Here is a 26,327-nt window from a genome sequence, read left to right on the forward strand (position 1 = left end):
AGGCCTCCGATTTGGGGTCCAGATTCTGTAGGTTTTTCAGAACCACAATTAGATGTGCTGAATATATTGTGCATGGATCCATGTTTTTGGCATATTCCCCATAAGACCGATCTCCCGATTTAATTCCTTGGGTTTCTAGAAACTGTAGATTTTACCCAATGTGCCTGAAAGTGCAAAGTGAGACCCAATTTATAGCACATGTATCGGATTTAGTTTTTATCGGTCTATTTAGTAAAGATCCATATAGACCGATTTCACTTCTTGAGGGTATAGAAAGCACACTGATCATGAAAATTGCTCTAAACTGAATGTAACATTTTCAAATTTTATTTCTGTAATCATTTGAATAATGGGGGGTAAAAATCTACATATTTTTAGATTTCAAATCAAGGCGTTATTTTATGATTTTATGCACACTTAAACGAGATGTTTATGATTCCTCTAAAACTCAAACAAAAATGGTTCTAAGATTTTTCAAAGGAAACTATTATATTTGATTCATGGTGGTGGGTAACTAAGATTCGGCCAGGCCGAACTTACTGCTGTATATACTTGTTTTAATTGAACAGAGGTCGTTTAGGGTATCATATAGTCGGCCCCGCCCGATTTTCTACTTTACTCTCTTGTTGTTTTTAAGAGACTTGCATATATGACAATCAAATTAGAACCTTTTTAGAAGTTTCTTCAAAATCCTATTTCGATTGCTGACATAGCTGCAATAATTTTATTTCCTGAGCCTCATAATTGACCACTTACCAACCAAAGCTCTTATTCACTAAAAGGTTTCTTAGAATAGTCCAATAACCACTGCTTGCATCAAAGGTTGGTTCCTTTTTTTTGTTTTAGTTTGTCGGTCAGTCCATTTTGCCAATTCTTCATACACAACGGATGTCCATGTCAATCTATTCAAGTGAAAAGTGTGTAGGTTATTCTATGAAAAATCGCTTAGGCTTTTTGTAGTGCATAAAATAGGTCAGTTAAAAAAAAGGTCAATTTTTTTAGTGCATCTGAAATAAGCTGCTTTCACTGCTAAAAGGGAAACCATCTGGATTATGTATCTCACATCTTTTGAACTGCTCCTAGCAGTTCTTCATGCCATACAAAAAACAGTGAAATATTCAAAGGTAAGATAAAGTTGAAGAGAGGAGTTAGATTTCCTTGACACATAAGCACTGACATACACACAGGCTAGTATTAGATATTAGAGCATTTAAGTATGAGTGTAATTTCACAAAAGCACACACACGAAGGAAGATAGTCACTCACACTTGATATAAGTCGAAAGAATTTACGCGTACATAGAAAAAAATTAAATTATGATTATTTATATTTTTAAAAAACTATGAACACTTCCATAAAATGGATGATTTTTTACACAATATATTGTTTTCGTAAATACTTGTTTTCTAATTTAGGAATTTTTAAACCCACCACAATACAGGGTGATACGGTCAAAATTTGGTCAAGGGAAAACGCGTGTAAATCGGTGAAATCGTTTATTTAAAAAATCAAATTAAATTTCTTCTTCAAGTTCAATTAGTATAAAATTCAGGAAAAATATTCAGTTAGGCTTTCGCTTTTCCAAATCCGAATTGCCGGGCCTCACGCTTTACACCTGCCATCAGATTTTGTACAAGGTGGCTGTCCACCTTCTTCGCCGTAGAAAGCCAGTTTGCCTTGAACTGCTGCTCTTCCTTAGCAGTTTTTTGGTCTTCTTTAGGTTCCGCTTGACAATAGCCCAGTATTTCTCAATTGGGCGGAGCTCTGGCGTGTTGGGAGGGTTCTTGTCCTTGGGAACCACCTGCACGTTGTTGGCGGCGTACCACTCCATGGCCTTTTTACCGTAATGGCAAGATGCCAAATCCGGCGAAAACAGTACGGAACAACTGTGTTTCTTCAGGAAGGCAGCAGACATTTATTCAAACACTCTTTCACGTAAATTTCTTGGTTGACAGTCCCGGAAGCTATGAAAATGCTGCGTTTCAAGCCACAGGTACAGATGGCTTGCCAAACCAGATATTTCTTTGCGAACTTTGACATGTTCTTGAAAATATCTGCTACCTTTCCCCTTCCTTTTGCCGTATAAAACTCCTGTCCCGGAAGCTGCTTGTAGTCGGCTTTGACGTAGGTTTCGTCGTCCATTACCACGCAGTCAAACTTCGTCAGCATCGTCGTGTAGAGCCTACGGGATCGCGCTTTGGCCGTCGTATTTTGTTTATCATCGCGATTTGGAGTCACTACCTTCTTGTAAGTCGATAGTCCGGCTCGTTTTTTGGCTCGATGCACGGTTGTAGACGATACACCCAGCTTATTTGCGGCATCTCGGAGAGATAGGTTAGGGTTTCGCTTGAAACTACCGGCAACTCTCTTTGTCGTCTCAGCGGCTTCCGGTTTTCGATTTCCCCCCGATCCAGACTTCCCGGCTGTCGACAAACGTTCCCCTAACACTTTAATTACATTTGTAACGGTTGATTTGGCAACTTTTAGCGATTTTGCCAGCTTTGCGTGCGAGTAGTTCGATTTTTCGCAGTGGTCGAGCAAAATTTTGATACGCTGCTCTTCTTGCTTGGACGGCATTTTGACAACTGAAGAGTGAATTCCAAAATCAAAATAGGAACAACATTCTACACACACACACCTTCAAAATGAGGGGTGTTCAGGTTTTTAAATGCAAAATTGAAAGAAATACGTCAATTTTATATTGACCAAATTTTGACCGTATCACCCTTTAGAATGGTGATGGGGTTATAATAAGTTTGTCATTCCGTTTGTAACACATCGAAATATCGATTTCCAACTATATAAAGTACACGGTTGAAAAAGACTGTTTTTCCTATGTTTGGCTATAAACATTATATGTTTGGAACACAAATTTTTAAACACAATATTTTTGAGTGGAAGCATATAATGTTCATAAACTAGCATAACATGTTTGGGACATATATGTTAATATGTTAGAACATATTATGTTTGGGACATAAAATGTTTTTAAATATAATATGCTTGGATGCAAACATATATTAATTTAGAAATAGCCTATAAACATATATGTGTTTAGTAGCTTGGAGCGCTATTTAACAGGGAGCGATATTGAATTAAGTTGGTGGTTGTTGCTTGTTATTACAAAATTAACATTTTATTTTTCCTTGGGCAATTGATCAGCTACTTCTTTGATCCTTACAAACTGTGTGGTCTGCTGTTCGAGTCCCCGTCCGGCAAAAGGTAAAATTAAAATAAAAAAATCATAAAATTGAATAATTTCTTCTACAATGTTTGTATTACAGAAAAAGGTGCTAAGAACTAAAGAATCTCGTGGAAGTGAGAAAGGTGTCGGGGAATATACAATTGGGCAGAAACAAAATTTTGAGCATTCAGGTCGACAACCTATGTTGTTAGCACCTATATTACCTGTTTATTTTCATAATTCATTATGATTGTAAATATATAAATAAATAAATAAAATTTTGAGCACAATATCGTTTGGGAGAATTTTTTTTAAGCATATAATATTTTTGGGTGCAAAATGCTTCCAAACATATTATATGGTCACATAATAACATATTGTTTTTTGGAAGACAACATTATTGAATTTGGATGCAAAAATACAAAATGTTTGGAACTTAGACTACCCAAACATATATTGTTTAGACCAATATGCTTTCAAACATATTATATATTGGTAGAGATCAAACATATAAATGTTTGGGCAATACCCAAAAATGTATATGCTTGAAGCAAAATATGTTTGGGAGTATATGTTACAGAAGCGATTTTTTGTGAGCGTGTATATATATATATTCTTCATCAGGGAGAAATTCTAAGACGATATAAACATGTCCATCGGTCTGTCTGTTGTAATCACGCTAAGTCTTCAATAATAAAGCAATCGTGCTGAAATTTTGCATAAACTCGTCTTTTGTCTGCAGGCAGGTTAAGCCGAAGATGGGCTATATGGGTCCAGGTTTTGATATAGTCCCCATATAAACCGACCTCCCGATTTAGGGTCTTGGGCTTATAGAATCCGTAGTTTTTATCCCATTCACCTGATATTGGAAATCTAGAGGTACTTTAGGACCATAAAAGGTATGCCAAATATGGTGAGTATCGGTCCATGTTTTAGTATAGCCCCCATATAGATAAATCTCCCGATTTGACTCCTAGAAACCGTAGTTTTTATCCGATTTGCCTGAAATCGTAAATATACTGAAATTTTAGACTCACCATAACGTATATCGGATTTAGTTTTTATCGGTCCATTTGGTAAGGCCTACATATAGACAGATTTCACTTCTTGAGGGTATAGAAGGCGCACTGATCTCTAAAACTCGAACAAAAATGGTTCTTACAAACAGCGTTGCCACAATGAATTTTTATTTTGGACCAACATTTTTCCAAAATTAGACCAAAATTCGTACCAGCAGACCATTTTTCCAAATTAAATTAATATCATGTAAAAGTTAAAATTGTGTCAAATTTTTATATCTATTCAAAATTTTTATTTCTAAAACTTTATTTTGTCACTAAATATAAATTTTATTATTTTTTTTTTTTTCAGGTGGTTTAAAGAGGAAAACGAACAGTTGTTGCCCCTACAATTAAGCGATCGAATATCCATCGTATCGGCTGGTCTTCTAAAAATTAGTAAGGCAAGTATTTCATTGAGTAAAATTATGTTGTTGTTAGGAAAAACGTTAACATTATTTCCGATATTTATTAAATGTGTGTTTGTCTGCTGATATGAGCTTTAGCCCCAAAAAAAAATAGTCTAAAGGTCTTAAATTGCACGATCTAGGCGGGCAATGTGTGAAATAAAATGTTCTCAATAACGCCATTGTTACGCGTTCTGTGTGACACCGTCTTGAGTAGTACCATTTAATACAATTATATACTTAAATGTACCAACACCAAAAAAAAAAACAACTCTTATAGGTACACACCAAAGATTATGTACGGTACATCGGTATCTTCCGGTGCACTTACTCGCTTTTGTAGTTGCAACACAATAGTGGTAAAAACAGTGTTGCCAGTATTGGTCTGCCTCTTGTCCGCAAATTATGATGTTTATGTCCCCGAAAATCCCAAATTAAAATTTAAATTCCTCACAAAAGTCCCCAACAAATTTTTGACAAGTGTGTTTTGAAAAAGTAAAAACATAGACAAAAGCTCTGCAGTAGAAAATAAGTTATAATTAAAAAATAAATAAACTTTATTTTTTAAGCTTGCAAGCTTCAATGAGATTAAGATTTGGAACCACAACACCAAGAAACCGGTGATCATCTTCCTAATACATGATATATGAAAATGAGAGATCGGTCCCCTTGTATCCATGAACGAAAATTTACTTCTAAATATTCAAGTAGTAAAATTAGGTCGTAGACACAGTTGCCACATTTGATAGAATTCTACCAGAAATAGAAGATTTTTTGGTGTTTGGTAGATTAGTAGAATTTTTGATGTTTTGGTACATTATACAAAGAGGTACTTCATAAGTTTTCTATAGAAATAAAATTTTATCTAAAGAAAATAAATTTTGACAAAATTTTCTATAGAAATAAAATTTTGTCAAAATTTTCTATAGAAATAAAATTTTTACAAAATTTCTATACAAATAAAATTTTGACAAAATTTTCTAGAGAAATAACATTTTTACAAAATTATCTAACGAAAGTAAATTTTGACAAAATTTTTTATAGAAATAAAATTTGCTAAAATTTTCTATAGAAATAAAATTTTGAGAAAATTTTCTATAGAAATAAAATTTTGACAAAATTTTCTATAGAAATAAAATTTTGACAAAATTCTCTATAGAAATAATATTTTGACAAAATTTTCTATAGAAATAAAATGTTGACAAAATTATCTAAAGAAATTAAATTTTGACAAAATTTTTATAGAAATAAAATTTTGTAAAAATTTTCTATAGAAATAAAATTTTGAAAAAATTTTCTATAGAAATAAATATTTGACAAAATTTTCTATAGAAATAAAATTTTGACAAAAAATTCTAGAGATATTAAATTTTAATAAAATTTTCTATAGAAATAAAATCTTGACAAAATTGTCTATAGAAATTAAATTTTGACAAAATTTTTTATACAAATTAAATTTTGACAAAATTGTCTATAGAAATTAAATTTTGACAAAATTTTCTATAGAAATAAAATTTTTACAAAATTTTTTATACCAATAAAATTGTCCCAAAATTTTCTATAGAAATAAAGTTTTGACAAAATTTTCTATAGAAATAAAATTTTGACAAAATTTTCTATACAAATAAAATTTTGACAAAATTTTCTAGAGAAATAATTTTTTTACAAAATTATCTAAAGAAAGTAAATTTTGACAAAATTTTCTATAGAAATAAAATTTTTACAAAATTCTCTATAGAAATAAAATTTTGACAAAATTCTCTATAGAAATAAAATTTTGACAAAATTTTCTATAGAAATAAAATTTTGACAAAATTTTTATAGAAATAAAATTTTCTATAGCAATAAAATTTTGACAAAATTTTCTATAGAAATAAAATTTTGACAAAATTTTCTATAGAAATAAAATTTTGACAAAATTTTTTATACAAATAAAATTGTCCAAAAATTTTCTATAGAAATAAAGTTTTGACAAAATTTTCTATAGAAATAAAGTTTTGACAAAATTTTCTATAGAAATAAAATTTTGTAAAAATTTTCTATAGAAATAAAATTTTGACAAAATTTTCTATAGAAATAAAATTTTGATAAAAATTTTCTATAGAAATAAAATTTGGACAAAATTTTCTATAGAAATAAAATTTTGACAAAATTTTTTATAGATATAAAATGTTGACAAAATTTTTCTATAGAAATAAAAGCTTGACCAAATTGTCTACAGAAATTAAATTTTGACAAACTTTTCTAAAGATATAAAATTTTGACAAAATTTTCTTTAGAAATAAAATTTTGACAAAATTTTCTATAAAAGTAAAATGTTGACAAAATTTTCTGTAGAAATAAATGTTGACAAAATTTCCTGTAGCAATAAAATGTTGACAAAATTTTTTATAAAAATTAAATTTTGACAAACTTTTCTATAGATATAAAATCTTAACAAAATTTTCTATAGAAATACAATTTTGACAAAATTTTCTATAGAAATAAAATTTTGACAAAATTTTCTATACAAATCATTTTTTGACAAAATTTTCTAGAGAAATAAAATTTTGACAAATTTTTTTGTAGAAATAAATTTGTTAAAATTTTCTATAGAAATAAAATTTTGTTAAAATTTTCTATAGAAATAAAATTTTGAGAAAAAATTCTATAGAAATAAAATTTTGAGAAAATTTTCTATAGAAATAAAATTTTGACAAAATTCTCTATAAAAATAAAATTTTGACAACATTTTCTATAGAAATAAAATTTTGACAAAATTTTCTATAGAAATAAAATTTTGACAAAATTTTTTATAGAAATAAAATTTTGTAAAAATTTTCTATAGAAATAAAATTGTGACAAAATTTTCTATAGAAATAAAATTTTGACAAAATTTTTTATAGAAATAAAATTTTGTCAAAATTTTCTATAGAAATAAAATTTTGTCAAAATTTTCTATACAAATAAAATTTTGTCAAAATTTTCTATACAAATAATTTTTTTACAAAATTATCTAAAGAAATAAAGTTTTGACAAACTTTTTGATAGAAATAAATTTTTGTCAAAATTTTCTATAGAAATAAAATTTTGACAAAATTATTTAAAGAAATTAAATTTTGACAAAATTTTTATAGAAATAAAATTTTGACAAAATTTTATATAGAAATAAAATTTTGACTAAATTTCCTATAGAAATAAAATTTTGGCAAAATTATCTAAAGAAATTAAATTTTGACAAAATTTTCTATAGAAATAAAATTTTGTTTTGTTATTGTTGGTTTTGTTCTTTAAGCATTGTTGTTGTTTTTTGATTTCAGCTTAAAACCATACATTGACTAAACTACAAGTGTAGCTTAACCAACAGAGGAAAGAATGTTTGTCAAATTTATTTGGGCAAAGCCCTATAGACTGCAAGATGGTTGGATGAACGCACGTTTCGGAATTACCACATTCCTCATCAGCATCCTCTACTTGCAGCAAAACTATCAACCAATTATCAGAATAAATTCAGGCAGTTCATTAAACCCAACAATGAACCACACTTGAACCTTCCGAAAAAAAGAAGAATTATTTATTTCCTAAAGATGCCGCCACAAAAGAACTTTTCAAAGATTTTATTAATTTCTTTTAACTTTTTCTCCTTTTCTTCTTTACTCCGTTTCTTTGGCACACGTGTATGCAGGCACGGCTTGACGATACCGGTAAATATTTGTGCTGGGTAAATAACACCGCCGGAGAGGAAACCATACAGGTCTCATTAACAGTTACAGGTGAGTAGGAAATCCTTATGCTTTGTATTTTGCCAGTTTTCTTCGTTGGTTCGACGATGTTACTGTCTCACGCATTCCATTTATTCATTCATCAATGTCAGGCCACGTACTATGCAAATAATGAGATGGACGATTCGATTCGATATACAATGATTGTGGTACACCGAGATGAATTAAAAATCCAAATTCAATTCAATTGGAAATTTTAATTTAGAGAGCTCTAAAATAGGTCAGATCTGTACTGAAGCCTATAGAAATTCGCTCTAGTCGGCGATGAAACTTGTATAACTAGGCTTGTGTAGTTTTGACATCTGGCGATGAAACTTATATAACTAGGCTTGTGTAGTTTGGTATTTGGCATTTTCTTCATTGAAACCTAATAAAATAAATACTTTGGTCCAAACAGTCTCGCATATAATTGTACTTATATGTAGATTAGTTATATTTAGTTTTTGCTTAATAATTGATCTAAATATTGTTTATCTTAAAAATTGTTTCCATAAATTTGTCTCAGTATACGACCTGACACTCTTTATCCAGGAAGCAGAAAAATCAAAAAGAAGGAAATAAAAAAAATCTCATTAGAAGTCACCTAAAACAAGGAGCGGTGAACAATGCTAATGGACCACGTCCATCACATTAGCGAACGACGAGATTGTTATTTGCATAGTTTAATTAAATTTTCATCGGAAAAAGGTTCAAACGATGGACGTGCACCAAAACCTATTTATGGCCATGTAGGGAAATGGCTAGCAAATGTAAAAGAACAAAAACCAAATGCCTTAAACGTTGGCTTTGTAAGAAGGATTCCACTCACGCAGAAATTCTCCTTATAAATCTGACAGTTGGTAGCATTAGAGAATGAGCAAAATATTCAAGGCTTCAAATTCATTGTAAAACAAAAGGTGAATGAGGTAGGGCTTTTTTTTTGATTTTAGTTTCACTGAAATTGATGATAACGATGAAGATGACCATAAAGAGACCTCAATTAAGATAGCATTAAACGAATGTAAGAGGCATTTCCATAGTCCATTATCGAGTAGTAGTAGAGCTTAGGTGAAATTTAGGCATACGAAAAATGTAAGTCCTTTGGAAGGACTTCTCGTAGAGATTTGTAAAATCTTAGCAAATTGGACAGGCTTCGGCATGATGGAAATACTCAAAATAAGAAAATCACTCTCAGGCATTTTTGCCGTTTTTATGCCGATTACCAGGAGGTGAAGATATTGGATTATTGAGATTAGAAATCGAATGCAGTAAATCGCTCAACGAGGCAGCCAATTATGATGACTTGCTCTAATTTTCTTAACACTTTAGCTATTATTTCAAAATGATAGAAGTAAAACAAGCGAAAAATATAGGCCGTAATTTATGCAGGGTAGAACCTTAAATACATCATCATACATATTCCAGATGGCTGATTTGTAATGCAACAAAGTAAAGCGCTATAAGTTTTGCCCTAATTTCATTAAAATTTTGCAGAGAGAGTGGAATCAATATTGTAGCTATGTATACCAAATTTGGTTGAAATCAGTTGGCTGATAAGTCCCCAGTCTGACACATAGATGGTGTCTGTAGTATTAAATGCATATTATTTTTATATAGTACCAACCTTCAAATGATTCGTGTCAAAATTTGACGTTTGTAAATCAGTTAGTTTGTGAGATAGAGCGTCTTTTGTGAAGCAACTTTTGTTATTGTGAAAAAAATGGAAAAAAGGAATTTCGTGTTTTGATAAAATACTGTTTTCTGAAGGGAAAAAATACGGTGGAAGCAAAAACTTGGCTTGATAATGAGTTTCCGGGCTCTGCTCCAGGGAAATCAACAATAATTGATTGGTATGCAAAATTCAAGCGTTGTGAAATGAGCACGGAGGACGGTAAACGCAGTGGACGCCCGAAAGAGGTGGTTACCGACGAAAACATCAAAAAAATTCACAAAATGATTTTGAATGACCGTAAAATGAAGTTGATCGAGATATTTAGCAGAGGCCTTAAAGATATCAAAGGAACGTGTTGGTCATATCATTCATCAATATTTGGATATGCGGAAGCTCTATGCAAAATGGGTGCTGCGGGAGCTCACATTTGACCAAAAACAACAACATGTTGATGATTCTGAGCGGTGTTTGCAGCTGTTAACTCGTAATACACCGGAGTTTTTCCGTCGATATGTGACAATGGATGAAACATGGCTCTATCACTACACTCCTGAGTCCAATCGACAGTCGGCAGAGTGGACAGCGACCAGTGAACCGTCTCCAAAGCGTGGAAAGACTCAAAAGTCCGCTGACAAAGTAATGGCCTCTGTTTTTTGGGATGCGTATGGAATAATTTTTATCGGTTATCTTGAGAAGGGAAAAACCATCAACAGTGACTATTATTTGGCGTTATTGGAGCGTTTGAAGGTCGAAATCGCTGCAAAACGGCTCCATAAGAAGAAGAAAAAAGTCTTGTTCCACCAAGACAACGCACCGTGCCACAAGTCATTGAGAACGATGGCAAAAACTTGAATTGGGCTTCGAATTGCTTCCCCACCCACCGTATTCTCCAGATCTGGCCCCCAGCGATTTGTGCTTGTTCTCAGACCTCAAAAGGATGCTCGCAAGGAAAAAATTTGGTTGCAATGAAGATGCGATCGTCGAAACTGAGACCTATTTTGAGGCAAAACCGAAGGAGTACTACCAAACTGGTATCAAAAAATTGGAAGGTCGTTATAATCGTTGTGTCGCTCTTGAAGGGAACTATGTTGAATAATAAAAACGAATTTTGACAAAAGAATGTGTTTTCTTTGTTAGGCCGGAGACTTATCAGCCAACCTGTTACCAACATTTTCTTTGTAAAATCGCCACTGCTAAGTCGAAAACTTATATGAATGACTTAAATTTTTCTATACTTGTAATACATAGCAATCGACCTATAAATCATAAATATACTTTTGCAAAATTGCTTCAGATTTAAATGTTTTCCATATTTATACCCGACTGAAATTTTAAGTCTACAGTTTTTTTACAAGTCTAACAAACACATTTGAGGGATTTAATATGGTATCGAAAATGTGGATCTACTATGTGGTGCAGGGTATAATATAGTCGGCCCTGTCCGACTTTAGAATTTCCTTACTTGTTTCTATTAGTGTAGTGCCGACCTTAATCTACAAAAGTCCAAGGGATTGAGATTCAGAGATTTTTGCGGCTATTGTTCGGTATTAATGATGCAATTATTATACCCTCCACCATAGGATGGGGGTATATTATTATACCCCCCACCATAGGATGGGGGTATATTAACTTTGTCATTCCGTTTGTAACACATCGAAATATTGCTCTAAGACCCCATAAAGTATATATATATTCTGGGTCGTGGTGAAATTCTGAGTCGATCTGAGCATGTCCATCCGTCCGTCCGTCCGTCTGTCTGTTGAAATCACGCTAACTTCCGAACGAAACAAGCTATCGACTTGAAACTTGGCACAAGTAGTTGTTATTGATGTAGGTCGGATGGTATTGCAAATGGGCCATATCGGTCCACTTTTACGTATAGCCCCCATATAAACGGACACCCAAATTTGGCTTGCGATTGCTCTAAGAGAAGCAAATTTCATCCGATCTGGTTGAAATTTGGTACATGGTGTTGGTATATGGTCTCTAACAACCATGCAAAAATTGGTCCATATCGCTCCACTTTTACGTATAGCCCCCATATAAACGGACCCCCAAATTTGGCTTGCGATTGCTCTAATAGAAGCAAATTTCATCTGAACCGGCCGAAATTTGGTACATGGTGTTAGTATATGGTCTCTAACAACCATGCAAAAATTGGTCCACATCGATCCATAATTATATATAGCCCCCATATAAGCCGATCCCCAGATTTGACCTCCGGAGCCTCTTAGAGGAGCAAATTTCATCCGATCCGGTTGAAATTTGGTACGTGGTGTTAGTATATGGTCTCTAACAACCATGCAAGAATTGGTCCATATCGGTCAATAATTATTTATAGCCCCCATATAAATAGATCCCCAGATTTGTCCTCCGGAGCCTCTTGGAGGAGCAAAATTCATCCGATCCGGTTGAAATTTGGAACATGGTGTTAGAATGTGGTCTATAACAAACACATTCAAGAATTGGTCCATATCGGGCTATAATTATATATAGCCCCCATATAAACGGTTACCCAGATTTGATTTCCGGAGCCTCTTGGAGGAGCAAAATTCATCCGATCCGGTTGAAATTTGCAACGTGGTGTTAGAATGTGGTCTATAACAAACACGCAAGAATTGGTCCATATCGGGCCATAATTATATATAGCCCCTATATAAACCGTTACCCAGATTTGATTTCCGGAGCCTCTTGGAGGAGCAAAATTCATCCGATCCGGTTGAAATTTGCAACGTGGTGTTAGTATAAGGCCGCTAATAACCATGATAAACTTGGTCCATATCGGTCTTTTGTTATATGTATCAGATCCCCAATCACACAAAAATTGGTCCATATCGGTTCATAATAATGGTTGCCACTATAGCCAAAGATAATCTACCAAAATTTTATTTTTATAGAAAATATTGTCAAAATGTTATTTCTATATATAATTTTGTCAAAATTTTATTTCTATAGAAAATTTTTTACAAATTTTATTTCTATAGAAAATTTTGTCAAAATTTTATTTCTATAGAAAATTTTGTCAAAATTTTATTTCTATAGAAACTTTAAACTTAATTATATAATCGGCCTTTTTTAGTTTAATATATACCACGTATGGACTATGTGGTATATATTACGGTGTTAGGAAGTTTTAACATACCTTGCCATCGGCTTCAGTAGAAGTTTCTACGCAATCCATGGTGGAGGGTACATAAGCTTCGGCCTGGCCGAACTTACCGCCGTATATACTTGTTTAAATTATTTCTTTCAAATGAACTTCCAAGGCACAACTTGGGAGCCACCGTGGAGCAATGGTTACCATACCCGCCTTGGATACACAAGGTCGTGGGTTCGATTCCTGCTTCGACCGAACACCAAAAAGTTTGGTGACATTTCTGAGGGTTTCAAAACTTCTCAAAGTGGTTTCACTGCAATGTGGAACGCCGTTCGGACTCGGCTATAAAAAAGGAGGTCCCTTGTCATTGAGCTTAACATGGCATCGGGCAGCACTCAGTGATAAGAGAGAAGTTCACCAATGTGGTATCACAATGGACTGAATAGTCTAAGTGAACCTGATACACCGGGCTGCCACCTAACCTAACCTAACCTAAGGCACAACTTCTAAAGCAGTGTAAATGATCCGAAAACGAAGTACTTCCGTTCTAAGATAAGCCCATGTAAACTTCATTGGAGATGATCCAAGTTTGCACTTCTTTCCGATCACAAGTTTGGGGATCCAAACTACTTTTTTGGAAGCTCTTTTTTGCTGGGTTTCTAACTTCTTCTCTTTCTTCCTTCAAAATATGAAAGTTTCTTTAATTAGCAAAAAACTATGTCTAATAAATTTCCTAGAATTTGTCGAATAACATTTACTTGTTTTTGTAATATAGTTTAGTTAAAAGTTTCCAAAATTAACCCAGATTATCTTTCCCGATGGGTTCATCTTATTTGTTTTTTTTTTTGAGTGTCCGGAATGAAACTTCAGACAAACGAAATTCACGAAAGTATTTTCTTTATCTTTACCTCCATAGTTCCAACTGGAGTTTAATTGTTTAATTAATTTTGTTATTTTTTTTTATTGTGTGTTTCAACTGCCGTTTTATATTGACAGCGCCACTGACAGCCCATCTTCAGCCGCAAGTACAAACCGTAGATGTCGATAAGGATGCACAATTCCAATGTATAGTAACTGGCCATCCTGTCCATGATGTCAATTGGTTACACGATGGCAAACCCATACTGAGAGATAACCGAGTTGAGGTAAGTGAGGGATATATTAAAAAATTGTGTGTTTTTATTAATAATACTCATCGACACATTTTAATATTTTTAACATTTTAATATTATTTGCATTCATTTTTCCGATTTTGCCTTTCAGATTCTCTCCGATCCACCACGATTAATTATAAAAAAAGTACAAAAAGATGATCCAGGAATGTATCAATGTTTTGCATCCAATGAATGGGAGCAAATTCAATCAACAGCAGAACTTCAACTAGGTGGTAAGTAGCAAGAGTTAAACAGTTAACCATTTTTTCAATAACAGGTGTTAATTTGGTCGTCAAAGAAAGTTTAAAATTTGTTGTGATAATTGATTAAATGTTTATTACATAATAAGGAGGAAGTTATGTCCTTAATAATGGAACGCAATATCAGTCCAATGGTCAGCAAGGCTATGTTTATAGCATCAAATTTTGTTTTCATAACATTTTGCATAAATGTATTTGTAGAGTGGCAGACCTATGTCCTATGTAAAGTCCAATGACACACACAAACCTCATCTAGTTGTTGTAAGTCCAAGAATAAAAGCTTCTCCAGGGTTAACTACCAACATACTAGGGATTATATTCAACCTCATAAAGCTACAACTTTGATTAGTCGAAAAGTGGATTTTTCACATGTGTATATTACGAATTTTCGGCCAGGGCTGCTCTAAAAGTAAGGTACCTTTGTTATGAGAGAAATTCCCGTTTGTGTTTCATATGATGTTCCTGGGAGGTAGGTGCATACTACACTAACAGAAACAAGTATATAAAGGGTGATACGGTCAAAATCTGGTCAAGGGAAAACGCGTGTAAATCGGTGAAATCGTTTATTTAAAAAATCAAATTAAATTTCTTTTTCAAGTTCAATTAGTATAAAATTCAGGAAAAATATTCAGTTAGGCTTTCGCTTTTCCAAATCCGAATTGCCGGGCCTCACGCTTGACACCTGTCATCAGATTTTGTACAGCCACCTTGTCCACCTTCTTCGCCGCAGAAAGCCAGTTTGCCTTGAACTGCTGCTCGTCCTTAGCAGTTTTTTTGGTCTTCTTTAGGTTTCGCTTGACAATAGCCCAGTATTTCTCAATTGGGCGGAGCTCTGGCGTGTTGGGAGGGTTCTTGTCCTTGGGAACCACCTGCACGTTGTTGGCGGCGTACCACTCCATGGCCTTTTTACCGTAATGGCAAGATGCCAAATCCGGCCAAAACAGTACGGAACAACCGTGTTTCTTCAGGAAAAGCAGCAGACGTTTATTCAAACACTCTTTAAAGTAAATTTCTTGGTTGACAGTCCCGGAAGCTATGAAAATGCTGCTTTTCAAGCCACAGGTACAGATGGCTTGCCAAACCAGATATTTCTTTGCGAACTTTGACAGTTTTATGTGTTTGAAAATATCTGCTACCTTTCCCCTTTCTTTTGCCGTATAAAACTCCTGTCCCGGAAGCTGCTTGTAGTCGGCTTTGACGTAGGTTTCGTCGTCCATTACCACGGAGTCAAACTTCGTCAGCATCGTCGTGTACAGCCTCCGGGATTGCGCTTTGGCCGTCGTATTTTATTTATCATCGCGATTTGGAGTCACTACCTTTTTGTAAGTCGATAGTCCGGCTCGTTTTTTGGCTCGATGCACGGTTGTAGACGATACACCCAACTTATTTGCGGCATCTCGGAGAGAGAGGTTAGGGTTTCGCTTGAAACTACCGGCAACTCTCTTTGTCGTCTCAGCGGCTTCCGGTTTTCGATTTCCCCCCGATCCAGACTTCCTGGCTGTCGACAAACGTTCCCCAAACACTTTAATTACATTTGTAACGGTTGATTTAGCAACTTTTAGCGATTTTGCCAGCTTTGCGTGCGAGTAGCTCGGATTTTCGCGATGCGCGAGCAAAATTTTGATACGCTGCTCTTCTTGCTTGGACGGCATTTTGACTACTGAAGAGTGAATTCCAAAATGAAAATAGGAGCAACATTCTACACACACACACCTTCAAAATGAGGGGTGTTCAGGTTTTTTAAATGCAAAATTGAAAGAAATACGTCAAGTTTATATTGACCAAATTTTGACCGTATCACCCTTTACGGCCGTAAGTTCGACCAGGCCGAATCTTATATACCCTCCACCATCGATTGCGTAGAAACTTCTACCAAAGACTGTCAACCACAATCGAATTAATTGGGTTGTGGTATCTTAAAACTTCTTAACATCGTTTTCTAAATTGTTACTTAGTCCATACGTGGTATATATTAGACACAAAATGTATGTATAGGTAAGTCTTCAAATAATTACGAATCGATATGGACTTTTGCACGGTACGTAGAGAGCCAGAATTGAAATATGGGGGCTATATACAATTATGAACTTGATATGGACCAGTTTTTGTGTGATTGTGGATCGATTTATCTGAAGGCTATATATAACAATAGAGCAATATGGACCTAGTTAGGCATGGTTGTTAACGGCCATATACTAGCACAATGTACCAAATTTCAACTCACTCGGATGAAATTTGATCCTCCAAGTGGCTCCAAAACCAAATCTCGGGATCGGTTTATATGGGGGCTATATATGATTATGGACTGATATGGACCACTTTTGGCATGGTTGTTAAATATCATATACTACCACCACGTACCAAATTTCGAGCAGATCGGATGAATTTTGCTTCTCCGAAAGGCACCCGGGGTCAAATCTGGCGATCGGTTTATATGGGGGCTATATATAATTATGGACCGATTTCCACCAATTTTTGCAATGGTGTTTGAGGCCATATACTAACACCACGTACCAAATTTCAACTGAATCAGATGAATTTTGGTCTTCAAAGAGGCTCCGGAGGTAAAATCTGGTGATCGGTTTTATGGGGGCTTTATATAATTATAGACCGATGTTGACCAATTTTTGCATGGTCATTAAAGACGATATACTTACTCCATGTACCAAATTTCAGCCGGATCGGATAAAATTTGCTTCTCTTAGAGGCTCCGCAAGTTAAATCGGGGGATCGGTTTATATAGGGGCTATATATAATTATAGACCGATGTGGACCAATTTTTGCATGGTTGTTAGATACCATATACTAACACCATTTTGCTTCTCTTAGAGGCTCCGCAAGCCAAATTTGGGGGTCCGTTTATATGGGGCTATACGTAAAAGTGGCCCGATATGGCCCATTTGCAATACCATCCGACCTACATCAATAACAACTACTTGTGCCAAGTTTCAAGTCGATAGCTTGTTTCGTTCGGAAGTTAGCGTGATTTCAACAGACGGACGGACGGACATGCTCAAATCGACTCAGAATTTCACCACGACCCAGAATATATATACTTTATGGGGTCTTAGAGCAATATTTCGATGTGTTACAAACGGAATGACAAAGTTAATATACCCCCATCCTATGGTGGAGGGTATAAAAATTACGTTCCAAAATCGTGAACGGACGTTAACGAAATGAAACGGAGACGTTCACAAAAAATCAAAACGGAATGTTTACGTTTGTGCCCACGGGCATTCACGATTTCGTTAATGGCTTTCATTTATCTTTGGCCATGAAAAGTCTTAAACTCTTCGTTAAACGTTCTTGCGTTAACTCTGTCGGTGGTCCAATGTGCTAAGGTGACTTTTAACGCGTATGTAACAAACAATCCAGGTTCGAGTCACGGTAGCGGTTTTTTTAGAAATTCGTAGCGATTACGTTTTCAGATCATGAATTCTGGTTATTGTTTTGACATCGCATGGTGTCACTTTTATCGTGGTGCGATTGACACCATCTGTTCTCCATTTGTCATCACTTGCACACAAAAAAAATTTTTCTGATTCAATCACGAAATTAATTGATCCAATTAATTTTTTAATTGAAATGTCTTCAATCACGAAAATGATAGTATCAATCACAGTTTTAATTGGGCATAGAAAAAATTCTTGATTAAAATATTAATTGATGTCATTGGCAATTTTAATTAATTTTTTAATTGATTCAATTAAAAATTTAATTGATTTTGAATGCAAACCCTAATTAATTTTTTATTTAAAAAGGTAACTATTTTCAATTACTTTCTGAATTGGCTTAGAGTTTTTATTTGGATTAAGAAATGTTCATCACTTTTTTTAACTGACTTAGTCTTCCGAATTTGATTAAAAAGTTAATTGTATCAATTAATTTTTTAATTAAAAATTTTAAAATTTTCAATCATTGACTTAATTAACTTTATTTTCTATCTTGATTAAAAAGTTAATTGTATCAATTAATTTATTAATTGAAAAAATATTCAACTTCAATTAACTTTTTAATTGGAAATATTTTGGTGATATTTTTTTCTGTGTGGGTGCTGATTAATTTTCATGAATGGATCATTTTGAAACGAGCACGGCGTTCATGATTTTTCATTTGGATGTACTAAAATCTTCTGCAGAGAATATGAAAGTCAGCGCACTCCAAATTCAGCGCTACTGTTAATTTATTTCTTTTAATTTCCCTTGATTTATTTAAAACACATTATTTGTGAAAAGTCAATTTTCCAAATTGGTTTATAACCAAATTGAGTTATACAACATTTCACACTTATTTCATTGCTAACTATTGCATGTTATATCATCCATCCGAGTTATATGCTTGACACGATGTATCACATCCCTGTAAACATTTTAGAACGCTTAAGTAAATAAATCGATGAGCTGTTGGATAAATAGGATTTAGATCACTGACAATACTAGTTTACAAAAAAAATTTGCATGTACACTTGATGAGAGGCAACTTTTCTTATGTATTTTGATCTGCTGAATTGGAAAAAAAATTCAAAAATGTTTTTATGAAGCAGTTTTTGAGATATCCCGTTAGTTTTTGTTTTTCACTCTTTTTTCACTAAACAAATTATATCTCGAGTCCGCTTATATCGTTGTTGGTAGTTAAATAAAAGGTATTAAGATGACAAATAATCGTTTTTAATTGGATCTGTGATAAGCTAAGTGGTTCAAAAAATATCGATGCGAAAAGGCCAATTTTTCAAAAAAAAATCGTATTTTACAATGGACCTTTTACGCCAGAAAAGTAAAAACACATTTGCCTGAATTTCAAATTATGCAGGTATTGTGGGTGCGTAGATAAGTGTACCGAATATGGTGCGATTTGATCCACATTTTGATATAGCCCCCCCCCCATATAGCCAAATCTCCCGATTTGACTTCTTGGACCGCAATTTTTATCCGATTTGCCTGAAAATCCAAATCTAGGGGTGTTTTGTGTCCATTAATAAATGGTTTGACTTTTTTGTCTTTTTGATTTATCCGGCTTGTCTGCAATTCAAAATCTGCAGGTATTTTCGGTCCACACATAAGTAAAGGGTGATAAGGTCAAGATTATAAACTTGACGTATTTCTTTCAATTTTGCATTTAAAAAACCTGAACACCCCTCATTTTGAAGGTGTGTGTGTGTGTAGAATGTTGCTGCTATTTTGATTTTGGAATTCACTTTTCAGTTGTCAAAATGCCGTCCAAGCAAGAAGAGCAGCGTATCAAAATTTTGCTCGCGCATCGCGAAAATCCGAGCTACTCGCACGCAAAGCTGGCAAAATCGCTAAAAGTTGCCAAATCAACCGTTACAAATGTAATTAAAGTGTTTGGGGAACGTTTGTCGACAGCCAGGAAGTCTGGATCGGGGGGAAATCGAAAACCGGAAGCCGCTGAGACGACAAAGAGAGTTGCCGGTAGTTTCAAGCGAAACCCTAACCTCTCTCTCTCCGAGATGCCGCAAATAAGCTGGGTGTATCGTCTACAACCGTGCATCGAGCCAAAAAACGAACCGGACTATCGACTTACAAGAAGGTAGTGACTCCAAATCACGATGATAAACAAAATACGACGGCCAAAGCGCGATCCCGGAGGCTGTACACGACGATGCTGACGAAGTTTGACTGCATGGTAATGGACGACGAAACCTACGTCAAAGCCGACTACAAGCAGCTTCCGGGACAGGAGTTTTATACGGCAAAAGGAAGGGGAAAGGTAGCAGATATTTTCAAGCACAACCAAGAAATTTACGTGAAAGAGTGTTTGAATAAACGTCTGCTACCTTTCCTGAAGAAACACGGTTGTTCCGTACTGTTTTGGTCGGATTTGGCATCTTGCCATTACGGTAAAAAGGCCATGGAGTGGTACGCCGCCAACAACGTGCAGGTGGTTCCCAAGGACAAGAACCCTCCCAACACGCCAGAGCTCCGCCCAATTGGGCTATTGTCAAGCGGAACCTAAAGAAGACCAAAAAAACTGCTAAGGACGAGCAGCAGTTCAAGGCAGACTGGCTTTCTGCGGCGAAGAAGGTGGACAAGGTGGCTGTACAAAATCTGATGGCAGGTGTCAAGCGTGAGGCCCGGCAATTCGGATTTGGAAAAGCGAAAGCCTAACTGAATAATTTTCCTGAATTTTATACTAATTGAACTTGAAAAAGAAATTTAATTTGATTTTTTAAATAAACGATTTCACCGATTTACACGCGTTTTCCTTGACCAAATTTTGACCGTATCACCCTTTATATGTTTGCTTGACAGAGTATCTGTCATTAAATCCACCAGAAATATATATATTTATCTATATATTTTAAATAAACCCGACAAAGAATATTCGGTCCGGTCGAACTTAAGTCCATATTTACTTGTTTGTGTCTCGATTTGCTCCTATGGAAAACACTTAAAGAGCCCAGGAGAGATTTTTCTAGGAATCAAGCGCCCTTTAATTTTAAATGGGAAAAATAAATATGCGTGCAGATAAAATGTAAATTCAATTAGTCAAGACACAAAGCGACTCGTTTTTACCAGCGCACCTAATGGATTAAATGCAATTTGGGAAGATAAAATATTTACTATCAAGTAAGGAAAGTCTAAAGTCGGGCGGGGCGTGATAATTTCTTTGTTCTACGAAACCTCAAACCAGAAAAGAAAAAACGAATTCGACTGTGAGCTTGGAATGCAAAGTTTTTTTTTCGTCTATGGCAAAAATAAAAATGGGTGGGGCGTGATAATTTCATTGTTCTACGAAACCTCAAACCAGAAAAGAAAAAAAAACGAATTCGACTGTTTGCGATACCCGTTTTCCAAAGGGTTTTTCTCTGCGTGTGTGTTCGTTTAGGCTACATGATGACAAGGAGAAGACCAGCCAAGCTCTGACCAAAAACCAAACGTCAAATTGTTTGTTGGGTGGCTCTTTCTATATCTGCATTGTGTTTAATTCCATAGTGAGTGGATGAAAGAAAGGAAACAAGTCTGAGTGCCCTGACCACATTTGTCATAACACTTAGTGGTTACTATGACCATTATGGGGTCCCCATTGCCATTCATTAAATAACAAATTGATGAAATATTTATTGCCTTTCAATGGAGAGAGAGAGTGAGTGAGTGGGTGTGTGTGTAAAAAACACAGCATTCTTCGATGAAGTGGATGAATTGCATCTGATGTTTTAATGGCAATCCATGCAATACTCGGGCTGATGAAAAATGATTATGAAGATGTAAAAACCACAGAAAATATATAAAACAAGTAAGTAAAGTCGGGCGGTGCCGACTATATTATACCCTTCACCACTATTTGTGGTAACCACCTCAACTACACCCAGAGAAGGAATATGATCACCTCAAACATGTTTCAAGAGCACCATGTTACTTTTTCACAGCGACCATGTATCATTTTTGTCGCAAAAATATTCTTTTCTCGTCAAACATAACATGCTTTCCGAAATCAGATACATAATCTCCGAGAAAAGAACATGGCTTCGACAAACTTGCTACATGTTTTCCGTGAAAAAGTAACATTTTGCTCTTCGAACATGGTTGGGGTGATCATATTCCTTCTCTGCGTGTACTTTAAATTTGCTTGGAGCTATCTAAAGATTTGCATTTGCAGATACAAATACGTATAATGGCGACAATTTTTTGTACTTCTACAAAATCTCTAGAATTACAATTTAAATCGGCTAACGCTATCCAGTTAATTGGAGGAAAATTTCATTGAAAATGGGTCTAAAATATGAAACAGTCTACCATAATTCCCCAACTCTTGTGTACGTATACATGGGAGCTATATATAATATTAACCGATTTTGAGTAAAATTGACATGCATAGTTACAATAATAATTCTGCTATCTGTGCAAAATTTCACGCAAATGGGAGTATAACTTTGGCCCCCGTGGTCATATGAGTGTAATTCGGGCGAAAGATATGTTATATATGGGAGCTATATCTAAATCTGAACCGATTTGGCACCAAATTTGGCACACATAATGGTATCATTAAACGTACCCCTTGTGCAAGCAAACAAGTCAGGGCAAAACTCTGGCTTTTGAGGCCATATAAGTGCAAATCGGGCGGAAGATATATATGCACTGTTAGAAAAATATGTTTTTCATATGTTCCGATATAAACAAAATGTGTTTCGGGCACAATTTTTAAACACAATATATTTAAGTGCAAACATGTAATGTTCCTAAACTAACACTAAATGTTTGGGACACATATGTTAATATGTTAGAATATATTATGTTTGGGGCATGAATGTTTCATAAAAATAATATGTGTGAATGTAAACATATATAAATTAACAAATTTCGAGTAAACATATATATGTTGTCATATTTTATTCAGAGAGCGACAAAAAGAGAGTATAGAGAAAGAAATAGAGATGGAAACGGGGAGGGTTGACGAAAGATATCAACATAACAAAGCGAGAGAATGAAAAGAGAACAATTTCTGTGAAACCGCTTGTATGTTGTTTCGGAAAACTGTTTTATGATAAAGCCAAAAATTTGATATGCTTAAGTCTAAATATTATTTAATTTGAATAAAGACAATAGACATTCGGAACCAAGAGAATAGACATTTCAAAAACAAATAGCATATGTTTTCGCCTTGAGAGCAGCATTTTATGTATGTGTGAACATGTGTTTTGTTTATCATTTTGGCATTATGGGCACAATTTTTCGTTAAAATAAATCAGGGGTCTTCATAAAAATAACGAAAGGGCACTATACTCTTTTTAGAGTTGGGACAGTAAAATGAAATAAGGAGGAAATAGTGAAAAATTACACAGTAAAATGTATAAAAACAAAGTTTAGTTCCTCCTTATTAATAAGTAGTCCACGAGGAGTTGACGGACACCTTCAAATATAAAAGCGGACCTTAAGTTCGAGTTTTGCAGCTAAAACAATTTAAAAAGTTTATTTTCTTTAAAATAAATTATTAAAGAAAAATAAAAGGCATTTTAGAGCGATAGTGTTAAATGCTAGTAAAAAACTGTTCACGCCTAAATAAATGTATGTTTATATTATAAAATTATTTATGTATGTTTATACTCGACTCCACGTTCTTCTTTTGTTAGAGTTTTTGAATTCCTTCCAACAGTTTTTGTTACAAAATTGTTGTTTTTGGCAATAAAAAAATAATATTTTATCCAAAAATCAGTCAATTTCGTTTATATCAAGCACTGTTACTGACTATAAATCTTTAATAACCCACATTTCGAAGTTTCATTTTAATATAGTATAAATATAAATGTGTAAATAAAAAAAAAAAAAAAAAAAAAAAGTGTTCGGTCGGAGTAGGGATTGAACCCACGACCCTTTGCATGCAAGGCAGACATGCTAACCACTGCTCCACGTTGCCAACACATGTATGTTTCTGTTAAATAATGTTATGTTTGCATGGGCTCGTGGGCGCTGCAAACTATGCTATATAAATATAACTTATAACGATAATTATCTACTGGTGACTATAACAGCTACGTAGCCCAGTGGATAGTGTGTTGACTTACAAACTGTATGGTCCTCGGTTCGATTCTCAGTGTAGGCGAAAGGTAAAATTTAAAAAATTATAAGAGTGAATAATTTCTTCAACATTATTTGTATTACAGAAAAAGGTGCCAAGAACTAAAATATTTCGCGGAAGTGAAAATTACGAGTATGTTAGAGAATGAGCACAATCGTCGTTGAGAAAAATTCTTCCAAGCATATAATATTTTTGGGCTCAAAATGCTTCCAAACATATAATATGTTCACATAAAACAAACATATTAATGTTTCGGCAGTATCGAATAATATATGTGCTTCCTGCAAAATATGTTTGGAACATATGTTAAAGAAGTGATTTTTTTTTGAGGGTGTGGGAGCTATATCTAAATCTGAACCGATTTCAACCAAATTTGGTACACTTACCGATGGGTCTCAGACTTTTCCTTCTTGGCGTTACATACAAATGCACAAACTTATTATACCCTGTACCACAGTAGTGGTGAAGGGTATAAAACTGGAATAACACAGGAATCAGAACCTCATTGAAGTCAGCATAATTCTCTGCAAAAAAAAAATGGAAAATTTTGCAGTTTTCAAATTGAAAGTTGACTGGTACACACACAAAAAAATTTCTGATTCAATCACGAAATTAATTGATCCAATTAATTTTTTAATTGAAATGTCACGAAAATAATAGTACCAATCACATTTTTAATTGGGCATAGAAAAAAATATTGATTAAAAACATAATTGATTTCATTAGCAAACTTCAATTAATTTTTTAATTGATTCAATTAAAAATTTAATTGATGTTGATTGCAAAACTCAATTAATTTTTTAATTAAAAAAGGTCAACATTTTCAATTATTTTCTGAGCTGGTTTAGAGTTTTTATTTGGAATAACAAATGATTGTTTGAAATACATTTTTAATTATAAAATAATCACTTTTTATACCCTTCACGCCAAGAAGGAAAAGTCTGAGACCCATCGTTTAGTATACCGATCGTCTTAGAATTAAATTCTGAGTCGATTTAGCGATGTCCGTCTGTCTGTCTGTCTGTCCGTCTGTCTGTCTGTTGATGTATTTTTGTGTGCAAAGTACAGCTCGCAGTTTTAGTCCGATCGTCCTAAAATTTGGTATAGGGTCCTGTTTCGGCTCAAAGACGATCCCTATTGATTTTGGAAAAAATCGGTTCAGATTTAGATATAGCTGCCATATATATTTTTCACCGATCTGGTCATAATTGGCGTGTATATCAACCGATCTTCCTCAAATTCCGTACATCCGAATATTTTATGAGTCTCGAAAAACTTGCAAAATATCAGCCAAATCGGTTCAGATTTAGATATAGCTCCCATATATAGCTTTCGCCCGATTTACACTCATTTGCCCACAGAGGCCAATTTTTTGCTCCGATTTAGTTGAAATTTTACACAGGGAGTAGAATTAGCATTGTAGCTATGCGTGCCAAATTTGGTTGAAATCGGTTCAGATTTAGATATAGCTCCCATATATAGCTTTCCCCCGATTTACACTCATATGACCACAGAGGCCAATTTTTTGCTCCGATTTAGTTGAAATTTTGCACAGGGAGTAGAATTAGCATTGTAGCTATGCTTGCCAAATTTGGTTGAAATCGGTTCAGATTTAGATATAGCTCCCATATATAGCTTTCGCCCGATTTACACTCATATGACCATAGAGGCCAATTTTTAACTCCGATTTAGTTGAAATTTTGCACTAGGGGTTGAATTAGCATTGTTGCTATGCGTGCCAAATTTGGCTGAAATCGGTTCAGATTTAGATATAGCTCCCATATATATGTTTTTCTGATTTCGACAAAAATGGTCCAAATACCAACATTTTCCATGTAAAATCGCCACTGTTTAGTCGAAAAGTTGTAAAAATTACTCTATTTTTCCTTAACTTCTAATGCATATATATCGAGCGATAAATCATAAATAAACTTTTGCGAAGTTTTCTTAAAATTGCTCCAGATTTAAATGTTTCCCATATTTTTTTACTAACATTGTGTTCCACCCTAGTGCATTAGCCGACTTAAATTTTGAGTCTATAGATTTTGTAGAAGTCTATCAAATTCTGTCCAGATCGAGTGATATTTAAATGTATGTATTTGTGACAAACATTTATATATAGCCCCAACACATTTGACGGATGTGATATGGTATCGAAAATTTAGATCTACAAAGTGGTGCAGGGTATAATATAGTCGGCCCCGCCCGACTTTAGACT

The 26,327-nt window shown here is 34.2% G+C and overlaps 1 protein-coding gene across 1 annotated transcript in view; it reads left to right on the top strand.

The window, feature by feature from the left end:
* Dscam4 (Down syndrome cell adhesion molecule 4) overlaps positions 1-26,327 on the top strand; it is a 552,772-nt gene that overhangs the window by 409,374 nt on the left and 117,071 nt on the right. Inside the window, exons 9-12 of the mRNA XM_075303780.1 lie at positions 4,556-4,646; positions 8,314-8,401; positions 14,155-14,303; positions 14,422-14,545. Coding sequence (XP_075159895.1) covers positions 4,556-4,646; positions 8,314-8,401; positions 14,155-14,303; positions 14,422-14,545 — 452 coding nt within the window. The remainder of the gene's footprint in view (positions 1-4,555; positions 4,647-8,313; positions 8,402-14,154; positions 14,304-14,421; positions 14,546-26,327) is intronic.

The sequence above is a fragment of the Haematobia irritans genome, chromosome 4 (genome assembly GCF_050003625.1).
Source record: "Haematobia irritans isolate KBUSLIRL chromosome 4, ASM5000362v1, whole genome shotgun sequence".
NCBI lineage: Eukaryota > Metazoa > Arthropoda > Insecta > Diptera > Muscidae > Haematobia > Haematobia irritans.